The sequence below is a fragment of the Eleutherodactylus coqui genome, chromosome 3, assembly GCF_035609145.1.
Source record: "Eleutherodactylus coqui strain aEleCoq1 chromosome 3, aEleCoq1.hap1, whole genome shotgun sequence".
In the NCBI taxonomy this organism is placed as follows: Eukaryota; Metazoa; Chordata; class Amphibia; order Anura; family Eleutherodactylidae; genus Eleutherodactylus; species Eleutherodactylus coqui.
The window spans coordinates 3,562,654-3,587,349 of NC_089839.1; the positions used below are offsets into that span (position 1 = coordinate 3,562,654).

The 24,696-nt window shown below is 53.3% G+C and overlaps 1 protein-coding gene across 1 annotated transcript in view; it reads right to left on the bottom strand.

The window, feature by feature from the left end:
- Positions 1-24,696, bottom strand: part of PTPN14 (protein tyrosine phosphatase non-receptor type 14) — a 100,994-nt gene that overhangs the window by 61,774 nt on the left and 14,524 nt on the right. Inside the window, exons 2-5 of the mRNA XM_066595064.1 lie at positions 21,284-21,598; positions 16,250-16,419; positions 10,351-10,448; positions 8,938-9,005 (exon numbers count right to left, since the gene is read on the bottom strand). Of these exons, the coding sequence (XP_066451161.1) occupies positions 8,938-9,005; positions 10,351-10,448; positions 16,250-16,419; positions 21,284-21,457 (510 nt within the window). The 5' untranslated portion in view covers positions 21,458-21,598. The remainder of the gene's footprint in view (positions 1-8,937; positions 9,006-10,350; positions 10,449-16,249; positions 16,420-21,283; positions 21,599-24,696) is intronic.

Consider the following 24,696-nt stretch of genomic DNA (forward strand, 5'->3'; position numbering starts at 1 on the left):
GGCTGACAGATTAAGCAATAAAACACAGAAGGAATGCAGCAAGACGAGACCACAGAGTGTAACAGGAGGCCGGGGCGAAAACCCAGGCCCCGGGCCATGGGGATTGTGCAGAGCTCCCCGCTCCATCCCCTGAGGCCCTGCTCACATGAGGAGCTCACCAGAGGCAGGAAGCCTACAAGTCCGGACCGCTGCCGCATGCAGAATACAACGTGCTGCGGTGAGGTGAAGAGTGCGGAAAGTCAGCAAAGTAATGCAAGGAAGCAAAACACCCGATACATGAACCACCAGCAAGGAGAGTATAGCTCTAAACCGCCCCACTCTGCAGCTCATATACAGAATTAGGGAACACGAGAAGCTGAGTGACTGTGTACATACATTACTAATCCTGCACGATACCCCAGAGCTGCACTCACTATTCTGCTGGTGGGGTCACTGTGTACATACATTACTTATCCTGTACTGATCCTGAGTTACATCCTGTATTATACCCCAGAGCTGCACTCACTATTCTGCTGGTGGAGTCACTGTGTACATACATTACTTATCCTGTACTGATCCTGAGTTACATCCTGTATTATACTCCAGAGCTGCACTCACTATTCTGCTGGAGTCACTGTGTACATACATTACTTATCCTGTACTGATCCTGAGTTACATCCTGTATTATACTCCAGAGCTGCACTCACTATTCTGCTGCTGGTGGAGTCACTGTGTACATACATTACTTATCCTGTATTATACCCCAGAGCTGCACTCACTATTCTGCTGGTGGAGTCACTGTGTACACACATTACTTATCCTGTACTGCTCCTGAGTTACATCCTGTATTATACTCCAGAGCTGCACTCACTATTCTGCTGGTGGAGTCACTGTGTACATACATTACTTATCCTGTACTGCTCCTGAGTTACATCCCGTATTATACTCCAGAGCTGCACTCACTATTCTGCTGCTTGAAATGGCAAGGATTCAGATAATTTGGGGAATCACAGCTTGTTGGACTGTGTTACAGAATGGCACTACAGATATCAGCACCATGACGGGGGTCTGACTACTGTTGTTGTTAGCGACCCTCGGCGACCCTAAAGGCGAGCTCCCTTCATATTTTTTGGTACATTCTACTGAGGCCCTTGCTAACTGTAAAGACTAAGCGCCCGGCGCGGCTCCCGTTCGCCGCGCTCTACGTGTTCTGCGGCTTATATGACGATCAGCCTGTTCTAGTCAATGACCGACCAGAGCAAGGACCGCTGAGCTGGCAGGACTCTCGTTGTGCCACAGGTGCTTTACTGTCGCAGAGGGCGACGCCGCGTATTGTAATCGCCGCGCTATAAGGCATCCGTAGATTTAGTCCATGAAAGGTCTATAGAAAGAAAAAACTGCTGTGCTGTAAAAGAGGCTTATTAAGGGGTCTGACACTGACTTGCAGGTAAGCTGCCTTCCAAAAGGTGGCGCTGTAGAGGTATTGTCCAGAGAGCATGCACGGCCTCACAAGGGGAAACCAGACCCCTCCTCTACATCTATAGATACAACGGCCTGAAGGCCGAGGCTGCACCACTGAGAGAGGCTGGCGGCCTGAAGGCCGAGGCTGCACCACTGAGAGAGGCTGGCGGCCTGAAGGCCGAGGCTGCACCACTGAGAGAGGCTGGCGGCCTGAAGGCCGAGGCTGCACCACTGAGAGATGCTGGCGGCCTGAAGGCCGAGGCTGCACCACTGAGAGAGGCTGGCGGCCTGAAGGCCGAGGCTGCACCACTGAGAGAGGCTGGCGGCCTGAAGGCCGAGGCTGCACCACTGAGAGATGCTGGCGGCCTGAAGGCCGAGGCTGCACCACTGAGAGATGCTGGCGGCCTGAAGGCCGAGGCTGCACCACTGAGAGATGCTGGCGGCCTGAAGGCCGAGGCTGCACCACTGAGAGATGCTGGCGGCCTGAAGGCCGAGGCTGCACCACTGAGAGATGCTGGCGGCCTGAAGGCCGAGGCTGCACCACTGAGAGATGCTGGCGGCCTGAAGGCCGAGGCTGCACCACTGAGAGATGCTGGCATCCTGAAGGCCGAGGCTGCACTACTAAGGCATCCTGAAGGCCAAGGCTGCACTACTGAGAGATGCTGGCGTCCTGAAGGCCGAGGCTGCACTACTGAGAGATGCTGGCAGCATGAAGTCGGAGGCTGCACTACTGAGAGATGCTGGCGGCCTGAAGTCGGAGGCTGCACTACTGAGAGATGCTGGCGGCCTGAAGTCGGAGGCTGCACTACTGAGAGATGCTGGCGGCCTGAAGTCGGAGGCTGCACTACTGAGAGATGCTGGCGGCCTGAAGTCGGAGGCTGCACTACTGAGAGATGCTGGCGGCCTGAAGTCGGAGGCTGCACTACTGAGAGATGCTGGCGGCCTGAAGTCGGAGGCTGCACTACTGAGAGATGCTGGCGGCCTGAAGTCGGAGGCTGCACTACTGAGAGATGCTGGCGGCCTGAAGTCGGAGGCTGCACTACTGAGAGATGCTGGCGGCCTGAAGTCGGAGGCTGCACTACTGAGAGATGCTGGCGGCCTGAAGTCGGAGGCTGCACTACTGAGAGATGCTGGCGGCCTGAAGTCGGAGGCTGCACTACTGAGAGATGCTGGCGGCCTGAAGTCGGAGGCTGCACTACTGAGAGATGCTGGCGGCCTGAAGTCGGAGGCTGCACTACTGAGAGATGCTGGCGTCCTGAAGTCGGAGGCTGCACTACTGAGAGATGCTGGCGGCCTGAAGTCGGAGGCTGCACTACTGAGAGATGCTGGCGGCCTGAAGTCGGAGGCTGCACTACTGAGAGATGCTGGCGGCCTGAAGTCGGAGGCTGCACTACTGAGAGATGCTGGCGGCCTGAAGTCGGAGGCTGCACTGCTGAGAGATGCTGGCGGCCTGAAGTCGGAGGCTGCACTGCTGAGAGATGCTGGCGGCCTGAAGTCGGAGGCTGCACTGCTGAGAGATGCTGGCGGCCTGAAGTCGGAGGCTGCACTGCTGAGAGATGCTGGCGGCCTGAAGTCGGAGGCTGCACTGCTGAGAGATGCTGGCGGCCTGAAGTCGGAGGCTGCACTGCTGAGAGATGCTGGCGGCCTGAAGTCGGAGGCTGCACTGCTGAGAGATGCTGGCGGCCTGAAGTCGGAGGCTGCACTACTGAGAGATGCTGGCGGCCTGAAGGCCGAGGCTGCACTACTGAGAGATGCTGGCGGCCTGAAGGCCGAGGCTGCACTACTGAGAGATGCTGGCAGCCTGAAGGCCGAGGCTGCACTACTGAGAGATGCTGGCGGCCTGAAGGCCAAGGCTGCACTACTGAGAGATGCTGGCAGCATGAAGTCTAAATCCGAGAGTGCACTACTGAGAGATGCTGGCGGCCTGAAGGCCGAGAGTGCACTACTGAGAGATGCTGGTGGCCTGAAGGCCGAGGCTGCACTGCTGAGAGATGCTGGCGGCCTGAAGGCCGAGGCTGCACTACTGAGAGATGCTGGCGGCCTGAAGGCCGAAGCTGCACTACTGAGAGATGCTGGCGGCCTGAAGGCCGAGGCTGCACTACTGAGAGAGGCTGGCGGCCTGAAGGCCGAGGCTGCACTACTGAGAGAGGCTGGCGGCCTGAAGGCCGAGGTTGCACTACTGAGAGAGGCTGGCGGCCTGAAGGCCGAGGTTGCACTACTGAGAGATGCTGGCGGCCTGAAGGCCGAGGTTGCACTACTGAGAGATGCTGGCGTCCTGAAGGCCAAGGCTGCACTACTGAGAGATGCTGGCGGCCTGAAGGCCAAGGCTGCACTACTGAGAGATGCTGGCGGCCTGAAGGCCAAGGCTGCACTACTGAGAGATGCTGGCGGCCTGAAGTCGGAGGCTGCACTACTGAGAGATGCTGGCGGCCTGAAGTCGGAGGCTGCACTACTGAGAGATGCTGGCGGCCTGAAGTCGGAGGCTGCACTACTGAGAGATGCTGGCGGCCTGAAGTCGGAGGCTGCACTACTGAGAGATGCTGGCGGCCTGAAGTCGGAGGCTGCACTACTGAGAGATGCTGGCGGCCTGAAGTCGGAGGCTGCACTACTGAGAGATGCTGGCGGCCTGAAGTCGGAGGCTGCACTACTGAGAGATGCTGGCGGCCTGAAGTCAGAGGCTGCACTACTGAGAGATGCTGGCGGCCTGAAGTCGGAGGCTGCACTACTGAGAGATGCTGGCAGCATGAAGTCTAAATCCGAGGCTGCACCATTGAGAGATGCTGGTGGCTTCACGTCTGGGCAGGACACGGCCATGGGCTCCAATGTAGCGCCCACTTATGCCAACACCTATATGTGGAGGATTACATCTGTGCCTCCGATTTCTGGAACCAAATCAAAGTGTTCTGGCGCTACATGGATGAGGTTTGTGCACTGGGATGGTTCAGAAGATGCTTTCCATTCCACTCAATGGTATATACTCGGACCTGCAGGTTACTCTGGCATCTTCTGTCAGAGCTGCAGTTCCTGGATGTATGGATTACATAAGTAGGTTCTAAGCTTCTGACGGACCTCTGTGTCAAAAGTACAGACAGTAACAGTTTGTTACTGTATGACAGGTCGCACCCGACTTCAATGAAAACTCCCTCCCATGGAGCCAGCTACTCTGGGTCAGGCGGATCACACACGATGGCAACATAGATCCAGGGCTACAGGAAATGTGTGATCAATTCCCAGACAGGGGCACCCAGAACCTCTATGGAGGGATACCGAAATTAGGGCCAGGAAACCTAAACCCAATGAACGACACAAAGAGTCCAACAGATTACCATGTGTCTCCATAGCCATAAAATCCATGTACACTGGTACTTCATTCCTGAAGGCAGTCCAAACACCTCTGGGCACAACAGGCCCCCCTGGTGGGGTACAGGAGAAGTCCTAATATAGGGGACAGATTAAATAAGAGATCTACTCTAATCCCAGACAATGGCAGCCCCCCCCCGCCTCTCGTGTTCTCGCTGCAGTAACCTTATTATAGGAGACAGCTTTCGGCATCCAACAAGAGGCAATACATATTGGCTGAGGGAACGCTACTCGTACGTCCACCTATGTTATAGATCGTATTACATGTCCGTGTGGTCGGGCCTGGAGACCTCCAAGGAGAGAACTAGAATACTTCTATATAAAAGCACCATCAGGGCCAAGAATGTGGAATCCCCAGTATCCAGACATTGTGTGGAGACTAATCATAGGGTCAGCCAACTGAATACGGAGTAACAGATCATATACCCCCGTTACTGCGGGGAGGGGGCCGACATCACTAACGACAGAGAAACTAAGTGGATCCTCCAACTAGACACTATGGCCCCCAGGGGCCCCGATCCAGAATCCCTATAGACGCCATATCTGAACAATATTCCAATCCCCATCCTATTATCTGATGAGGGGATATGTACGATCTACTCTCAGATGGTATTTATATGATTGGTGGACCGCGGCCGGTCCCATCCCTCTGTCCGACAACCATAGTGCAGATGAATCTACCCACCTTACTTCTGGTCATACATTCTAAAGAATAACTTTGCACTACATCCACGTGATTCCTATATTTGTGGGATATGTGGCCGTCACATGACATACCTTTGATATACATTATTTCCTTTTCAGGGTATTTCTTCCCCCCCCCCCGCCCCCCCTTTTTTTAAATTTTTTAATTTTTTAATATTTCCTTTTTTTTTATTGATTTATCTTCAATTTTTATTTCCTAGACTATTTTTCACTTTATTTTTTATCAATTTTTATTTTTCATTTTTTGTCCCCCCCCCCTTTTTTCTCCTGTTTTCTCTCCTATTCTTCTCTTTCCTGTATTTTCGTTTTCCACTCCTCTTTCTCTTCCCCTTTTTTTTTTTCTTTCTTTCCCTTTCTTTTCTTTCTCCTTCATGCGGCAGCATCTATTCTTCATCTCCTTCATGCGGCAGCATCTATTCTTCATCTCCTTCATGCGGCAGCATCTATTCTTCATCTCCTTCATGCGGCAGCATCTATTCTTCATCTCCTCATTTCTCCTTCTTTTCACTCATCTGTGGTTTCCATGCACATGATATATTTTTCAGACTTTTCCCCAGCCCAGGCCATATGTTGTGTCACAATGCCAGTGTCAATATTTATATAATCATATTGGTTTGATATATAGATGTTGTCACACAGCAGACGTCACTGTTTGTAGCCACACACAGGATGGCGCAGACCACGCATGCACTGTTGTGCTACCAATATACTTGTGCCACACACAAGATGGCGCAGTATCGCAAGAACTGGTGAGGCTGCGCTATTGAGAGATGATGGCGGCCTCACGTCTGCCGTCACCCCAAGGACCGTCACATCAGTCCACTCAGATGTGGAGTCTCCAACCTCCGGTGGAAGAGGGCCTTGCAGGTATTAGTGTATCTTGACGCCACCAGAAGTACAGGTGGAGCCAAGATACAAGGGGTTTGACAGGGGGTTGACGCCCGCTGTTTTTGATTGGCTGTTATTTTTTGTTTCCTGTCCTCGCCCTCACAGGTCCTTTACCCACCGCCGGAGTCTATCATGTCGGCCCTGCTCTGCCTCCCCCTGGCTGCAGTCTCCCACCTCCTTCTGCGATTATCCCAGGCTGATTAATGCCGCAGCTGCTGTGCCTCTGGCCGGCAGCAATATCCCAGCTCCGTGCACCCCGTATCTCTGATTGCTGGCGGCCCTGCTTAGGCTCTCCCCGCCGCCAGTTTCCGAGCTTAGCAGCATACCGCTGGTGGGCCGGCTCCTCCCACTGCCGTCCTGACCTCGGCAGGGTTAGCAGTCCTGCTGAGGAGCCGAGTGTCAGCGCAGCTATGCAGGCTGGCCTGGTGAGTCCATTCAGCGGACATCACTGGAGATGGGCTCTTTTAGACCGTCCCCGTCGGTCACCGCTCCCTGCAGAGCGACCGCTCTCACCTTCCTGCACGCCCTCGTCTACTGCCCAGCATCACTCATAAGTCACGGTGGCTACAGGATCTGTGAGGGCGAAGACAGGGAGCATGCAGGACAGCCAATCAGTAACAGGGGGCGTCAACCCCCTGTCAAACTCCTTGTATCTTGTCTCCACCTGTAATTCTGGTGGCGTCAAGATACACTAATACCGGCCTCACGCCTGGGGGCCCATTTGTGTAGTTGGAGGGTCTGTTCGTCTGAGACCCATCACTCGACAGTCAGGACAGCGTGGTCAGAAGACTACGGCCTCCTTCCCAAGGGCTACAGAGCGCATGGAGGTAAATCTGATAGTTCCCAACGGGGTCTTTCACATGAGATGGTTCGTAGCCTGGAAGACCCCGTTGAACACCATCAGCCTCACCTCCATGCATTCTGTAGCCTGCGGGAAGGAGGCCTAAAGACCAGAGAAGATGGCTTCTAAAGGGTCCCTACAAGTATGGGGCCGGAGCGAGAGGGGGATAGGGCCAGTAAGGGAGGGGTTAACGATGGTATACTTTATAAAAGGAGGCTGTAGCGAGCAGGACGCCATCTTAGGAGAGACAGAGGGCCGAAGAGACCCTCCCTATTAGTCGGAAGAAGCAGTATTGGTTGGGGGGGGGGGGGGGTTGGGGGGTTCAGGCTTCCCGTTTCATACCCCCTCCTTTGTTTCATTTGGTGGTGTCTGGTGCTCTGGGATTTGGCTCTTGGGGGAGGGCGGGGGTGGGGGGTAGTATATCCCTCCCGGCCTCGGTTGTATATATTGGTCACATCCGATATAGTGGCTCCAAGGACCGCCCCCCCCCCCCCCTCGCCGTTTTCATGCATTTGGTAACTTTCTGTTACCATGGTAATAGAATGGCCAGTTTATCCAAATTCAGTGTTGGGTCATTTATATGGGTGCGGAGCGGCCGCGCCAACCTACCCCGGGCAAGTATAATTTCTCTCCTGGTCTCACGTTAGAGAGATGTAAGAGGGGTGGGCAGCACCATGCTCCCCACTTGGCAGTAAGGGCGGGGCAGCCTCTCTGATAAGTGGCGATGCTAGGCTCCGCCCCATCAGACACAGAGGAGAGAAGCGGCGTACATCAGATTGTGGCACATAGAAATGCCAGAAGAAGAGGCAATGCAGGTGGCAGGACGTAGGGGGCTTCTTGTCGGCGCTGGACGGAGGAGACCCCACCTTCCTCTGGTCATCGGTGCTGGACTAGCCGGGGTCTCATCCCCAACCACGGGAGGTTTCTCGTGTAACAGTGTGTGGAGAGTATACAGAGAATGGCGCGATCAAGGAAAACATCCAGTGAAAGGGGATCCTGCGGACGGAAACAACTCATCACTGAAAGGGGTCGGAGGAGGATGTCAGGAATCGTTCTGACCAACAGGCTGCACAGTCAGCTGAATACAACGCTGGAGCTCCAACTAACGTGTCCGAACGCACAACTCGCCGTTCCTCCGCAGGGATGGTATAACAGCAGGCGACCAGTTCCAGCGCCATTGTGTCTAAGAGAAACAGAAAGACTCCAGCGGGCAAAAGAGCGCAAAACTTGTATCACTGAGCAGCGGAAAACATCTCCTGGTCAGATGGAGCCAAATTTATGTTGCTGATGGGTGGTCAGAATTTGGTACAAGCAGCATGAATCGCTGACCCCTTCCTGTCAGCCGGTCAGAATATGTCAGCACCACCATCTAATCTGCAGCGACTACAAGAAGCTTCCTGTCCACAGGGGCTGAACCTGCAGAACCGTTTCATCACTGAGTGGGATCTACACCGCGGCGATTCGCTGCGGGTCTGAAGGACAGAGGAGTCCGACACTACAAGATGGGGGTAACAAAGCGGTCGTACATGTAGGTTACTTACACATCTTAGCTTTCGGCAGTCAGTAACCTCGGCCATCTCTCTGCAGCGATTCCCACAATGTGATGCAGTTGGGACATGACTAATACTACTGCCCACCTCACACACCGCAGGGACCCCTCGGGGCCACACATCACACAGAGCGCATACAGCAGGGAGACCTACCGCAGGAAACAGCATGTAGCAGCCGAGGAAGTCGTGCGTCTCAAATGGCGTGTAATCCTTGGATTCCGCTGCAAGACAAAACAAGTTCTCACTCATTATCACCGACAGCAAACTATGCAAGACGTAGAGCCGCGGCGCAGGGCGCGTACGGAAACTGGTGGCGCAGGGCGCGTACGGAAACTGGCGGCGCAGGTACAACCTATCAATCCCCTTAACAGTGAAGAGGGGCCCAATACAATCAACATGGCCAGCAGAGCGCTCACAGCCGCGGGGGGCCACAACACCCACAGGACAAGATCTAATATCCCCCATTATACTACAGCTCCCAACCTAACCTGGCTGATAACAGAGTGCAGCAGAACAACTTGCTAAACATGTCCTCCACCACTGGGAGCAGGGAACGCGCCATTCAAGAGTCTAGGGAAGCTGGCTAACAGGCGCCACATGACCCCCGCCCCCTGGTGAAGGACCACTTCACGGATTTTGGTGCTTTTAGAATAAAATATCTTTAACTAAACTTTGCAAAAACTTTAAAAGTTCCACAGTGATTATTGGGGCGACTCCGACCGATCGCTCACACAGCGGGGCGGCAGCGCTCACCGGACGCCGCACCTGTTGGCGCGCTGTAGAACTTCAACAGGATGCTCTGTTTGGTTGAGAGCGTCTGCCCCTTCATGTTAGCAGTCAGCGGGGGTCTCAGCATCTGAAGCCCGCCCATCAGTTTCTGACACGCCCCCGCGACGCAGCAAAGGGTTTTTGAAAATTTAGTTCCCCTTTACATAATTGGTGGCATATCCACAGGAGCTGAGCGCTGGGGGGCTCAAGACCCCGGATGACAGCCGACCCCCTGGCAGCTGGCAGTGTGGGCGGAGCAAGAGGCTAATTCCGCTGGCAATGTGGGTGGAGCCAGCTGCTCCGTACACGCCGATGGCAGCCGCCAGCAGTGAGGAGGGGGCCAGAACAGGAGGACACTAGTTGAGGTTGGACATTGTTAGGAGTTTGGTTCAGATGGAACCTAAACCTCAAGCGGTTCATCCCGGCCAAACCGGCAAGGAGAGGCGACGGAGGACAGGAGGAAGATGGAAAAACCTTGCCTTTTTCTTCACTACCTTTGCCGTACCGGCCCTCCGATCCCGCCGGTGTGCCGTATGGGGGTTCATGGCTTTGTGTTCTACATCAGATTTTGGTGGGGGAGGCGGTAAACGTTGTTGTTGAACCGGCCGAACTGTTCAAAACTTCAGTCGCCGGGAGAAGAGCTTTACAGCAAGGGCCCAACCGGCAGAGCCAACTACTGGGCGGGCCCCCGCGGTGCAGCGGTGGAGACCCCTATAATGGTCTCTAAACAGAGATAACACTGAACCCACATAAAATAACCCAAAGACCCCCAAACATCCCCGATATGAGGAGCATTACCTTGTACAGCTAGCGCAGCTAGTCGTATGTACTGATCCACAGTACAGCGCAAATGTCCGTCAAGCACGTCCTTCCGTAACTGGAGGTAATACTGGTACCTGGAGGGGAGTCACAGCAGCAGGTGAGAGACAATGCCTGATTACCAGAAAGGGCCAAGTTACACAATGGCTACAGCAAGAGTCCGAGGAGAGTGAGAGCTCTGCCCCTTACTAGAGCTCCACCCCTTACTAGAGCCACACCCCTTACTAGAGCCCCACCCCTTACTAGAGCCCCACCCCTTACTAGAGCCCCACCCCTTACTAGAGCCCCACCCCCTCACTAGAGCCCCACCCCTCACTAGAGCTCCACCCCTCACTAGAGCCCCGCCCCTTACTAGAGCCCTGCCCCTTACTAGAGCTCCACCCCTTACTAGAGCCCTGCCCCCGCACTAGAGCTCCACCCCTCCACCAGAGCCCCACCCCCCCACCGGGCTAAACAGTGTACAGTATTAGATCTAAAAGGAGGGTTTCTTCAAGTTAGTTTCTAATCATTCTCTCCTTCCTGTAATAGACTCTGATCTGCAACTTGTGTGACATCCAGCAGTCAATCCAAGCAAGCAGAGCTGCAGTGTAAAGGAAGGAGGAGCAGAGCAGCAGCCCGAGTCTCTGATGAAACTGGAGGATAACTGCAGATTAGACTTCCTGCAGAGCAATGCAGCCAAGCTGTAGTCCCAGATCACAGTCATGCCCTCCAGCCTACACTCCAGACAACAGGTAAGCGTGACCCACAGGTAGCAATATGCATCATTAGAGAAATATGGCTGCCATCTCCCAAACACAGCGCCACAGCTGTCCATGCAATGAGCCCGGTATTGCCGCCCAGACACTGACATGAATTGGACTGAGCTGTAATACCACATAAAACCTGTGGCCAGGTGTGGCGCTGTTTTTGGAAGAAAGACTTTTTTTCCCTTTTATTTAATGACAATCCCTTTAAGGCCAAAACTGGATCTTTTTGTCCAGCTCCATCTGTTCTGAGTTTGTTAGCCATCAGCAGTGCCAGCTGTGGGGTCCGGGTCTGTGACACAGGGGGGCGCGGGGGGCCGTGTCTTGGGATCTGCCTCTATATACAATAACTGCAGTGTTCCATATCCACTATGTGATATTTATATATGCTGCGGAGCAGCGAGACATCTTGTGTCCCCCGCCTGAGACGAGACTGCCAGCTTCTCGAGAACAAGGACAGAAACGTCACAAACTTCATGTGATTTCTATTTTGAGAACAGAACATTCGTAGTGAAAATCTGTTACTGCAGGAAAGACGGAAAAAGGAGAATTCAGTGTGTGCAGAAACCGCCGGAATACCCCGCAGCGCATACAGATAGCATAGCGGACCGTCAGAAGGAACCACATGACTATATAATGCATTACGTATCCTGCATTATACCCCAGAGCTGCACTCACTATTCTGCTGGTGGACTCACTGTGTACATACATTACTTATCCTGTACTGCTCCTGAGTTACATCCTGTGTTATACTCCAGAGCTGCACTCACTATTCTGCTGGTGAAGTCACTGTGTACATACATTACTTATCCTGTACTGATCCTGAGTTACATCCTGTATTATACCCCAGAGCTGTACTCACTATTCTGCTGGTGGAGTCACTGTATACATACATTACTTATCCTGTACTGCTCCTGAGTTACATCCTGTATTATACCCCAGAGCTGCACTCACTATTCTGCTGGTGGAGTCACTGTATACATACATTACTTATCCTGTACTGCTCCTGAGTTACATCCTGTATTATAGTCCAGAGCTGCACTCACTATTCTGCTGGTGGAGTCAGTGTGTACATACATTACTTATCCTGTACTGACCCTGAGTTACATCCTGTATTATACCCCAGAGCTGCACTCACTATTCTGCTGGTGGAGTCACTGTGTACATACATTACTTATCCTGTATTATACTCCAGAGCTGCACTCACTATTCTACTGGTGGAGTCACTGTATACATACATTACTTATCCTGTACTGGCCCTGAGTTACATCCTGTATTATACTGCAGAGCTGCACTCACTATTCTGCTGGTGGAGTCATTGTGTACATACATTACTTATCCTGTATTATACTCCAGAGCTGCACTCACTATTCTGCTGGTGGAGTCACTGTGTACATACATTACTTATCCTGTATTATACTCCAGAGCTGCACTCACTATTCTACTGGTGGAGTCACTGTATACATACATTACTTATCCTGTACTGGCCCTGAGTTACATCCTGTATTATACTGCAGAGCTGCACTCACTATTCTGCTGGTGCAGTCACTGTGTACATACATTACTTATCCTGTACTGACCCTGAGTTACATCCTGTATTATACTGCAGAGCTGCACTCACTATTCTGCTGGTGGAGTCATTGTGTACATACATTACTTATCCTGTATTATACTCCAGAGCTGCACTCACTATTCTGCTGGTGGAGTCACTGTGTACATACATTACTTATCCTGTATTATACTCCAGAGCTGCACTCACTATTCTACTGGTGGAGTCACTGTATACATACATTACTTATCCTGTACTGGCCCTGAGTTACATCCTGTATTATACCCCAGAGCTGTACTCACTATTCTGCTGCTGGAGTCACTGTGTACATACATTACTTATCCTGTACTGCTCCTGAGTTACATCCTGTATTATACTCCAGAGCTGCACTCACTATTCTGCTGGTGGAGTCACTGTGTACATACATTACTTATCCTGTACTGCTCCTTAGTTACATCCTGTATTATCCTCCAGAGCTGCACTCACTATTCTGCTGGTGGAGTCACTGTGTACATACATTACTTATCCTGTACTGACCCTTAGTTACATCCTGTATTATACCCCAGAGCTGCACTCACTATTCTGCTGGTGGAGTCACTGTGTACATACATTACTTATCCTGTATTATACTGCAGAGCTGCACTCACTATTCTGCTTGTGGAGTCACTGTGTACATACATTACCTATCCTGTATTATCCTCCATCTATATACTCAGTGGCTGGCTGCAGACGGTGCAATGTTCTGCAGTAAAGTATAAAGGAGCCGCTGACTGACTGAAGGTGCAGCAGATGTACAGAGCCCCCGCTGTCTCCGCACTGGGAGGGCATCCTGCCAGCTTCTTTGTTCCTGGCGGCTCTGCTGCCCTTTTAATACCCATCAAGTAGCGCTGGAGAGTAAACAGTGGATATCGGCCTCCGTCACTCTGGAATCTCACTGTTTGCCTTCGCTGGAAGGAACTCGCTGGATTTTCACCCTAAAAGGCCACTATTTGCTGAAACTAAACTTTCCGTGTGAAGTCGGCGCTGCGAGGCCGGTAGCAGCACGCTGGCGGTGGAGGAGCAGCAAGCTGCAACCTGCATCTCCCTCTCCAGCCTGAACTCCGCAGTCATCACTCCAAATTACAGGGAGACTCCAGCAACACAAACTATAATTTCATCAGGGCTAATCCCAAATAGCAGGAGGACCAGTGCCTGCGGAGCGCCAACGGGCGGAGGGCCGCGGCGGCCATTGCTCAATGTGCAGCACAATAAACAGAAGTAATCTCTTGCAGCGGCTCAACCATGCGGCAGATCGCCCGTACAGCCAGGAGATACCGCCGCTTCTGGGCTTATATGGTAAATGGCATCGTAGTTTCAAGAAAGGCCTCTGCGGCGTCTTGGCCCGATGTACCCGCTGTGCCCGAGGGGCTCATCCACAACTCACATCGGACCCTACACGGCCAACTGGCACCTGCATACAGACAAGCATAGGATATTCAGTGGGACACGTGCCGCCGGTCCGCGCCGAGCTCCGCAGGCCACAAGCGGTCTGTGAATCGACACGGACAGCACACAAACCCGAATACACTAAAACGAAGCCTCAGCAGCGCTCAGCACCATCCTAGCTGAAGACGGACTCAACAGAAAGTCTATGAGGCCATCTTCGGTGCGTGAGCAGAGACGGCATTCAGATGAGCGCGGCTGCCAGGGATTGATGGGGGGCTCAGCACCCGGATCCCCCCCAATCTAAACTCTGCAAGATGTTCCTCTTTCGGTAGAGTCACACTTTAAGAGAAAAGTCCTCCAAGTTCCTAATAAGTCAAACTCTAGTTTTGTTGTCTAGAGGTTTGACCGGATGCTTCACGTTTCCATTCATTCCCGCGTCACGTTTCCATTCATTCCCGCGTCACGTTTCCATTCATTCCCGCGTCACGCTTCCATTCATTCCCGCGTCACGCTTCCATTCATTCCCGCGTCACGCTTCCATTCATTCCCGCGTCACGCTTCCATTCATTCCCGCGTCACGCTTCCATTCATTCCCGCGTCACGCTTCCATTCATTCCCGCGTCACGCTTCCATTCATTCCCGCGTCACGCTTCCATTCATTCCCGCGTCACGTTTCCATTCATTCCCGCGTCACGTTTCCATTCATTCCCGCGTCACGTTTCCATTCATTCCCGCGTCACGTTTCCATTCATTCCCGCGTCACGTTTCGCTGTTTCATTTCTGGAGCCGAGAAACTAATAAAACAGAAATAAAATGGATCCTTTTTTCCCATTGAAGAATAAACCCGGGGGGGGGGGGCGGCTCGTCAGGTCGGCGGACTCTGCAGGGTTATTCTTCATCCAAAACTGAGGCAGAAATAATGGAACCATAAAGCAGGAATGAATTCCCTGTAACCTGTCCACAGCTGAGAAGTGGCTACAATGTATCAGTGCGGACAACAGCCCCTCCCACCAGACTCCAGGCTGATACATTGTAGCAAACAGCAGCTGATGAGCTCACAGAGCGTTGTGCACACCGATACATTGTATCCACGTCTCAGCGGAGGGTCTGTAATGGTTCTGAACGTAAACAAGAAATGCTGCAGTTCATTGACAGCAAGCAGCTTTGGCAAATGGTGAGAAATTTGAAAACAAAGGAAGGGGAAATCCACTTGGGGGCGCTCTGTACCAGCGCACTTTAGCTGTAGACAGGCCAATAAAATACCTCCTAATATGGCGCATCTCTGGCCGATCCGTTGTGCCGGAGCGTAAAATCTATCCCAGGCTACGAGCGGATGGAAACTTGCGCTACACCTCAACAATTCTCGTGAGTCGCCAGAAACCGCGCCTGTTTTGCGAAGCCACGCTGATTTTTTTCCCTAAGTAGTGAGCATGGCACAAAAAAGAGAATAAGCTGCAAGCTTGTGCGTTAGCGGAGCGCGAACCAACATCGCCAACTTACCGGTAAACCAGCTTCACCACATGGAAATAATGGCGCGGCGACTGTACAGGCGACTATGCCCGACGGGCCACAGGATACACAGCCCACAATGTGAACTGGTCCTTGGACTCCATCAGCCCCCGGGAACACGCCGCCCCCCCCCCCCCCCCCCCGTCCATCACAGAACGTTCCGAGAAAATCCTAATCATCACACGAGGACATCTCAAGGCCCTCGGAGGAATCCATCAAGGTCGCTGCAGTAGAACATTCCCGTAATCCCAGCGCTCACTGGGCGACACCAGAGAACAATAGAAACTAATAAGCTATAACATTAGGCGACGGACGCGGACCCCGTCTGTAGAACTGCAGTGACCCCTCAGCTGGGGGTCTAGACAGGATTGCAACCTCTGAATGGCAACTGGCTCCCTATTCAATGACAGCAAGCAGAGATCTTGGCGAGAAAAAAAAAAACAAAACAAAACACAAAAGTAGTCAATCTGGAAGTGGCGTCACGAGCCCCAAATCACCGCATTCTTCCAGAGGAGCTGACAGACAAGTGGAATCGCATCGGAAGGCTGACAATTTAGCGCCATTTCTGTAATTCCCGGCCTCTCAACCCAGCGGATTCCCAGGATGCACCATGGAAGCACAGACCCGTATCAGTAACGCGGACGGCGCCCACCTGGTGATGCTCTGGTTCAGACACGACACGCTCGGCACGTAGAACATCACGCTGAAGTACAGCAGGGGCTCGATGGAGAACTTGTCCAGCTGCTTCTTCAGCGACTTCTCCAGCTCCACCCACCGCGCCTGCTGAGACTTTCCAACAAACCAGAGGCCGAAATATCGAGTCTGCAAAGAAGAAGAAAAAGTCAATGATGCAAATATGGCCTAGAGGGCAGGGGGCGCTGGCTAGCTGGGTGACTACACTACTGGCCGCCATGTTGGCTACAGGACACTACCACCAGCAGAGGGGTGACGGGGGTTTTAGGGAGCCCCCCCTCCATGTACGTGTACACGAAGCGGGCGCCATTCATGCTCCGCAGCACATAGAAGTTTTCTTGGTCAGGAAAGCAGTTCTGTCGGCGCCATTTCTGCACCAGCGCGGCCGTCAAATGTTCTGTCTACCATGTTCTCACCAACGCTGTTCCTGATCCTTCAGAGCCCCTCCCCCGCTAAGAAAAAATCCCAGAAAACCCCGAATGTCAATATGTCAGCCATCAGGTTGTCCATAAGCGGTGACCGCCCTCCAGCGTCCCCACAGCGGACAGACCATCTTACCACCGACACGGCTGTCTTGGGGCAGACGCTTCCCTGTTAACCCCTTAGTGACGCCCTGTTTTGGCTCTGCAGATGCAACAGTTTTGGAGGATTTTCATCTCTAATTTTCTAATTTCCCCGTCCCGCGGCCGGACGCGGCTCGTGTTCTGTGCGGAGAGCTGTAGTTGTTAGTGTCGCCATTTTTGGGTCCGTTTAATGTATTGTAGAACTTTTACTAACTTATTTGTAGACTTGAAAGAAAGAAATCATCCGTTCGGCCCTCGTGTTTTCCCAGCGGTAATCCTGCAGCATAAATGGCGCGATAATATTTGCTGCGGATTCGTACAATTACAACAAAACCAAAATAAAACTATTTTTAGGTTTTTCCACTTTTGCACAATAAAACTTTTTTTTTTTTTAAATATTTTTTTGCGTCTTCTGCGCCCGGAGCTCCGCGGGGGCGGGGCGGCTTCTGCGTGATGAGCTGCAGATTTTATTGAGACCATTTGGGATACATACGGCTTTTTTAGCCGTTTTACTGCGTTTTGGATGGGGGGGGGGGGGCAATATGTACAATAAAGAACATTTCGGCTTAGTTTTTCTTTTTTAATAGCTTTTGTCATGCAGAATAAAAGGAAAAAAAGTGATTTAAGTTATTGTTCGGGCCGTTATGGTCGCAACGATACCAAACACGAAGGAAAGTCCCATCATCTTTTATGTCCATGTGGGGGACTTGAGCCTGCGACGATATGACTGCTATGATAATACACTGCAGTACTTCTGTAGTACCATTCTCTGGCGTCTAGTTGCCATAGCGACCCATTGGGGATCTGCAATTACATCATAGAGGGCTGATTTTCTTATAGAGGGGCGCCCTCCCTCTGTGAACCCTTTACATGCCACGATCAACATTGATGGCAGCGTGTAAGGGGTTAACAGCAGAGATCGGCGTTCTCACCATACCCCGCTGTTGCAGGCGTTGGCTGGTTGTCAGTCACAGCCGGCTCCTGCGGTGGATGGTGCGGGCTCAGCTCCTGCGACAATCATAGGATGTAAGTTTCCGTCCTAGGAAGGGGTTAAATAAATACATGCATTCCCCAATCAAATGACTCCCAGTATTGCGCCATTTCTGTTATTCCTGTGGGCATTACCGTTCTCAGTGACCAACGCGTGCGTGCCAGCTCCATGCCATCCGCACTGCTCAGGCCGGCGTCACACTGCTTACCAAGGGGCAGTCAGTGACAGTCCAGTCATACATTTCCAGGAGGAATAAGAGAGGAACGGCTTCAAGAAAACTGCTCCAGAATGGTTACAGTGAGGAGCGCTCCCCCCACAGGGCCGGCACCCAGCTTTCCACGACCCCTGAATGGCAAATTTGCTACATTTTTTAATGTTTTCCTTTGGCGCCAGTCGAGGTTTTCCGTAACTGCAGGGTTTTTGCACGTAATCAGTGCGCCATTATAATAACACGGGCGACTGGTCATTTCATGCAGCAGCTGACGGCGGCCGCTAACCACTGGCGCTTCAATAACGGCGAATATCTGAACTGGGGGTCACTCTAAAAGGGCAACGCCGTGTAAACCACGGGACCTCCATGCCGGATTGGAAGTGGTTTTCTCACAAGTCGATTGCTGCGTCTCCGCCGGCTCCTCGGACCTCAGTGCTCATATTTCTGCAGTCAAGTGAATGGCGGATTGTGTAACGCGTGAACGGGCCGCGGTCTCCACGGTGCTTCTCCGATCCGCACAGGGGAGGCAGGAGACACCCACGCTGCAACAACCTGGCAGACATATAATGGGGGCTGGACTTATGGAACAGCCGAAGCCCGTAGCAACCAATCACAGTGCAGCTTTAATTTTGTATTCTGCTCTTGGTAAGTATAAGCTGCGCTGTGATTGGCTGCTGTGATAGGTTGCCGGGGCAACTAAAAATCCGCCCCAAAGTCCGCTTCTATAAGTCTCTGTTTTTATATCTGTGTTGTGGCCTCCAAACAGAAGCGGTGATGAATCCATCGTGGATCAGACACCGATGGCCCCCGGCGAGCCCCGCAGCTCGCGCCAACCTGACCGTTAGTCTTCCATGTAAAATCCACCAGCAACCCAACGAGCAACGACAATCCCTGCATTGTGCAGGTAAAACAACGCCACCGACGCTGACCGACCCGTGTAAACATCCACGGACTGCGAATTGAGGCGGGCAGCTGGAATGATCCCCGGCGGACTGAGCGATCCTCGCTGCTGTGTGAGAACTCGCTGGGGAGACCCATGAAAAAGGAGATTAACGCCGTCCAGTCCAACGCCAGCCGGGGCCCCGCGATTACTGGAGCCACGCAGCGCCCAAACACTTTCATATAGTGCCAAACAGCGCCCACATAAGTAATCCCACCCCACTGACATAAGGGGGGCTTCCAGCTCACGCACTGCTCCCAACCTCTCCATACCAACATTTTACCAATTTTATTACAGTCCCCTCCCCCACCTGCATAAAGCGACAGCGGCTGGAGGGTCCTGGCGGGACAGAGGCTGGAGGGTCCTGGCGGGACAGAGGCTGGAGGGTCCTGGGGGGACAGAGGCTGGAGGGTCCTGGCGGGACAGAGGCTGGAGGGTCCTGGCGGGACAGAGGCTGGAGGGTCCTGGCCGCCTATCTTGACATTTGCTGGAGGGTCTTCCCTCTATGCATCCGGTACCCAATGTTGGTTATAGTGAACCTCCGGTCCTGCGACCACCAGGGGGGGTTATATTACCTGCTGCTGCGATCCCTCACATCTCCCGCGTCAAACCCCATTTCCATCATGCAAGATGGCTGCTGCAATCTTCTAACTACCTAATGCAAACTGCGCATCAGTAGTCCAAGCCGCTTCATGCTACTCTCTGATTGGCTGGCATGAGCAACCAATTGGTAGATTAACCCCCCCACCAGCGCACAGTGTGGATTAGGTAGTCAATGGTTTGTGACGCCATCTTGGCTCAGAGACGGCAGGAGGATGGCACAGAAGACCCCCCACCCCTCCCCCCCGGGGCAGCAGGTTGTCCTTGGACCAGAGGATTGCTTTAACATACAGACGTATAAATCAGTGTCCCCGAGTCTAACACAAGTTCCTACAATCCCCCGGCCCTCCTCACCCTCATCTACTGCTGCTTGCCTCCGGTTTCGTGTCTGTACGTTCTGATTTTCAGCTGGTTTTCCCCATTTCTCTGTTTGCTGTCCACTATCAGGGAGGGAGGGAGTAGCAAGCCTAGCATTCTGCCAGTAGTTCACTGCACTGACGTCCTTGCCCTTACTTCCCATGCTGCACTGCACTGTCTCTGGTCCAATCAGCAGGGAGGCAGTATCTGAATGTCCGCCCCTCTGTTCTTCCAGGACAATTAGGGATTCAGAACACCCGACAGGCGAACGCGGTGACTGGTGACCGGTGACCGGAGACCACGGAGGACGAAACCAAAAAGTGCAGAGAAAAACCGCTGCAAATCAGACATTAAAAAAGGTGTGAATGGAAAAAGCATGAAAATCACATTAAAATTGTACGGAAAAAGGTAAATTGCACTCCCCTATATGAGAAGAGCCTGAAGATGGCTAGGCTTGGAAAAACAGCACTCCATCTGCCCACAGGTTAAGTGTGGAACTGCAGCACATTCACTTGAGTGGAGCTGAACTGTAATACCAGACACAACCTGCAGACAGCGGTGGCGCTGAGTTTGATAGAAAGCAGCCCAGTTTTCTTCCCAAGCCTTTACAGTCATCAGTGGCGTCTCAGCAGGTTCTGTCCACCATGTAAGACAGCGCCCTGCGCCGCGTCCCGGGGAGGTCACTGCAGGTCTGAGAAGAGGCTAAAACCGACACAAGTGGTGGTCTGTGAGACCCCCGAGCCGCCGGTGGAGGGATACCGCCATTGTGTGGACCATCCTCACAGGTCACAACGTGGAGGGAGGAGGCGGCTTATAGCGGCTGTTTGTGGCGAGGAGGTGACAGACTCGCCAGCCATTGTCCACAAGACCCCAGAGTTCTCTCTTAAGGAGGCGCTCGTATTATGGGGGGTTTCCAGGACGCTCTTAAAGGGGTGTTACTTTCCTTCTATTGTCTCTTAGCAACATTGTGTATAAACGCCGCACATCTACAATGTAACTGCATATCTACAGCGTGAAGCACGCGCCTACAGGGGCCTACAGGGGCCACCGCACGGAATACGCCGTAAAATACATGCTGCGCTCTGACACGTGAATCATACGTGACCAATATACACGTGTGCGGAGCGGAACCGCAAAAATCAGTGTCTCTGAATCGCCGCGCTTTACAGCGTATTATAAACACGTACACAGCGTGCGTAATGCGCCACACAAATACAGTCATGTGCGCCCGGCTTCATACAAAGGCTGATTATAGGGCACGAGTGTTCCTCAAAACGCCACACCCTCCCCTCCCCCGTGTACTGGGCTACAGGGAGGCGCCCGCGTCTTACCTCGCACAGCTCCAGCCGTTGGGCCACGGCCTCCAGGCAGTCCAGCCCGGTGCTGTCCACGTTGAGCGTGCACTCGATCTCAGAGGCGTTCAGCAGACGGATGCGTCTCACAAAACAGTTCTTGCTTAAGACGTTGTACTTCTTGGTCCGGGGGAGTTTGATCTTGAAAGGCATGACTCCTGCGCAGCGGCGGCCCCCGCGGGCGGCGCCTTCACTTGATCTTTGCTTTGAATCTCTCGCCACAAACTACTTTTGTCCCCCAAGTGCGGGGATAGTCGTCCATACCCAGCGCGATCCGACCGACGCGCCCGCTACCTGCAACACAAGCAAGACACAGCATGAAAATGGCGCAAAAAGGTTTGAAAACTCCCCAAGTGGCCGTACGGGAGACGTGGTACCGACTCGTGGCCGGCGCAAGAGAGGACTGAAGACGGCCTGTAAGCGTGCGATTAGAGAGCTGGGTTGCCATGGCGATATACAGGAAGAGCGAATAACCCTACAATAATCAGGAACGAGCGAGATGCCGACGCGTCATTTATAGACAACCTGCGCCCAGCGGCGGCCGCCACGAAAATAACCTTCCAAGGAGGAAAGAAGGAAAAAATCATTTAGGAGTAAAATAATAGTTGCTTCACGAGAACTTGGGAGTCTGAGACGGTTCACCATCTTGTAACGCAGCGGGGTCACTACAGTAAGTCACACTGTCCGACGGCCGGGACCCCCAGCAACCCGGGCGAGGGAACGGCTGCAGTACCTGAGGCTTTGGGGTGCAACAAACTGCAGCACAACCCCAATGACTGGTAGAAGCTGCAGCTAGTCGGGGTGCTACTATGTGGGGTGACAACACTCAGGGGGCCTGAAGCCCCTTTACTGCCTGAGGCTAAGTGTGAGACCCCCGCCATTACAGGCAGTGCAAGCGCCAAAGCACACGGTGCCCAACGCATATCTGTACAGAGACTTGTCGGGAGTGACAGCAGCGCCGGCAGCCGGGGACCCCGCTCCCCCATTCATGTCAAGGCTTTTTAGTCTAGAGGGTCTATAGCGCGGGGCAGCCATCCATTAAGGTTCGCCTTGACGTGGCGGTTAGGCGACACAGATTTGATGTGATCAGTACAGAAAAACCATTGCGCAGACTTCTGTTTTCTATACCCCATAGTGATGGCGACTAAGGGTTAAAGATCTCCACCAGCCTGAAAGGAGCGATGACCATAACGAACACACAGACCGCGTTACCCTGCGCAACCAACTACGAAGCGGTCACCGTGTAGATGCAAACTCAGCTCTGCTACATCCTCGTCCCGGATCCCCAGACGTCTCATCAGTCACATTCTGCTGGATGGCAAACACAACCCAACATTCCAACACCAGCGTTAACTCTTCGCGCAAGGAAGCAGCGAGCTCAGGACCTTCTGCAAGGAAGCAGCGGGCTCAGGACCCTCTGCGAGGAAGCAGCGGGCTCAGGACCCTCTGCGAGGAAGCAGCGGGCTCAGGACCCTCTGCGAGGAAGCAGCGGGCTCAGGACCCTCTGCGAGGAAGCAGCGGGCTCAGGACCCTCTGCGAGGAAGCAGCGGGCTCAGGACCCTCTGCGAGGAAGCAGCGGGCTCAGGACCCTCTGCGAGGAAGCAGCGGGCTCAGGACCCTCTGCGAGGAAGCAGCGGGCTCAGGACCCTCTGCGAGGAAGCAGCGGGCTCAGGCCCTTCTGCGAGGAAGCAGCGAGCTCAGGCCCTTCTGCGAGGAAGCAGCGAGCTCAGGCCCTTCTGCGAGGAAGCAGCGAGCTCAGGCCCTTCTGCGAGGAAGCAGCGAGCTCAGGCCCTTCTGCAAGGAAGCAGCGAGCTCAGGCCCTTCTGCAAGGAAGCAGCGAGCTCAGGCCCTTCTGCAAGGAAGCAGCGAGCTCAGGCCCTTCTGCAAGGAAGCAGCGAGCTCAGGCCCTTCTGCAAGGAAGCAGCGAGCTCAGAACCTTCTGCGTGCCACACGGACGCACCGGACTAGGATTTACCAGCTGACTAAAGAGGACGTATACGTCGAGCAGTGGACTGGCGTTTCGCAGACGCAGTTCCGCACATTGCAGCCTCTTCGGACGTTACAGTCCTTCGCAGCGCCTCTTTTCACATTGCGCCTCTCTTGAGCGCCGACATCATCTCCGGTTTCCGTCTTTATGCAGAAAAGTGCACAGTGACAGAAGCCAAGACGGAGCGGCGGGGTCGGTCCGTGGGGCCGTCTCGTGGCTTCCATCGCGGTTCGGGCCCTTGGACAAGGAAGGAGAATTGTTCAGATTCTCGCTGGATTGCGGGAATCGGAGCGGTATTTGTTTCATGTAAATGGCGGCAGCGACTGAACGCGGAAGGACTCGTTCGGCCTTCAGTTTCTGCAGGCATAAAAAATCACACGCTGCTCGTCCCGTGTAAACATCTATGAACGGCGGCCTGCGAATGGCCAGAACGATCCCCGGCCCGCTCCGCCTCCATTCCGTTAGGCCCTTTCACACACAATGACCCGTCGGGCGCAGTTGGCCAATGGTTGTCCCTGCGATAATCACTCAGTAATGGAGGCGGAGCGGCCGGGGATCGTTCTCGCCACCGGCCTCCATTCACAATAAACAGGGGTTTGTTCACAGAGGAATGGCGGCCGGTTTACAGGGGTGCCGAAACCACGACAACAAGCGAACATATTCTCGTTGGTAGTTCAGTCGGGTGCGAATCTACACTGAACGATCATCACCGTGTAAAACAAAAGGGCCAACGCTGGAGAGACAGCGCCAGGCGCCTAAATACCGCTAAACACGGACAGTTATGGCGGCCGAGTCACGCCATTCGGATTCCATTTCTTTCCCTGTCGTTTTTGTGCCTCTTCTGAAGGCGAATCTAACAGCCGGAGTTTAGAACTGATGGAAGTGCCGCCATTCACGTGAGCTTCTTCGCGAACCAATGGGCCGCGTTTACCCCACGGGCAGTGGCTGCGAGGCATCGGTGGGATTTCTTTTTAAAATGGGTTAAAATGACAAAAAGACAAAACCAGAAGTCTTTAACCAGCAAACACGCCGAGAACAAAGCGCCTCACACGGCAAAGAAGAACCGCCGAAGGAGACGTGAGAAGACTTGTTGGGCCTCTTGAAGTAAAGGCAAAGTATCAGCGAAGATCTCCGGCACGGAGAAGGAAGATCTGGGATCCTTTTCAAAGTGGCAGCGACAGAAACATCCGAACGGCCCCTCGGAGCGCAGACAGAGACAGGCTTGTGCTGCCCGCGGGCCGACCGGGCCGACCGAGACACTTGGCCACCCGAGCCCGATACTTAGAAGGAAGATTTATGAAGCCGCCGAGAAGAAGGAACAAGATTCTTTTTTTCCTGGTTTCCTGAGAGATTACAAAGCAGAGAAAGTAACGGAGTCCCGAGTCGTCCGCAGCGGAAATTAGTC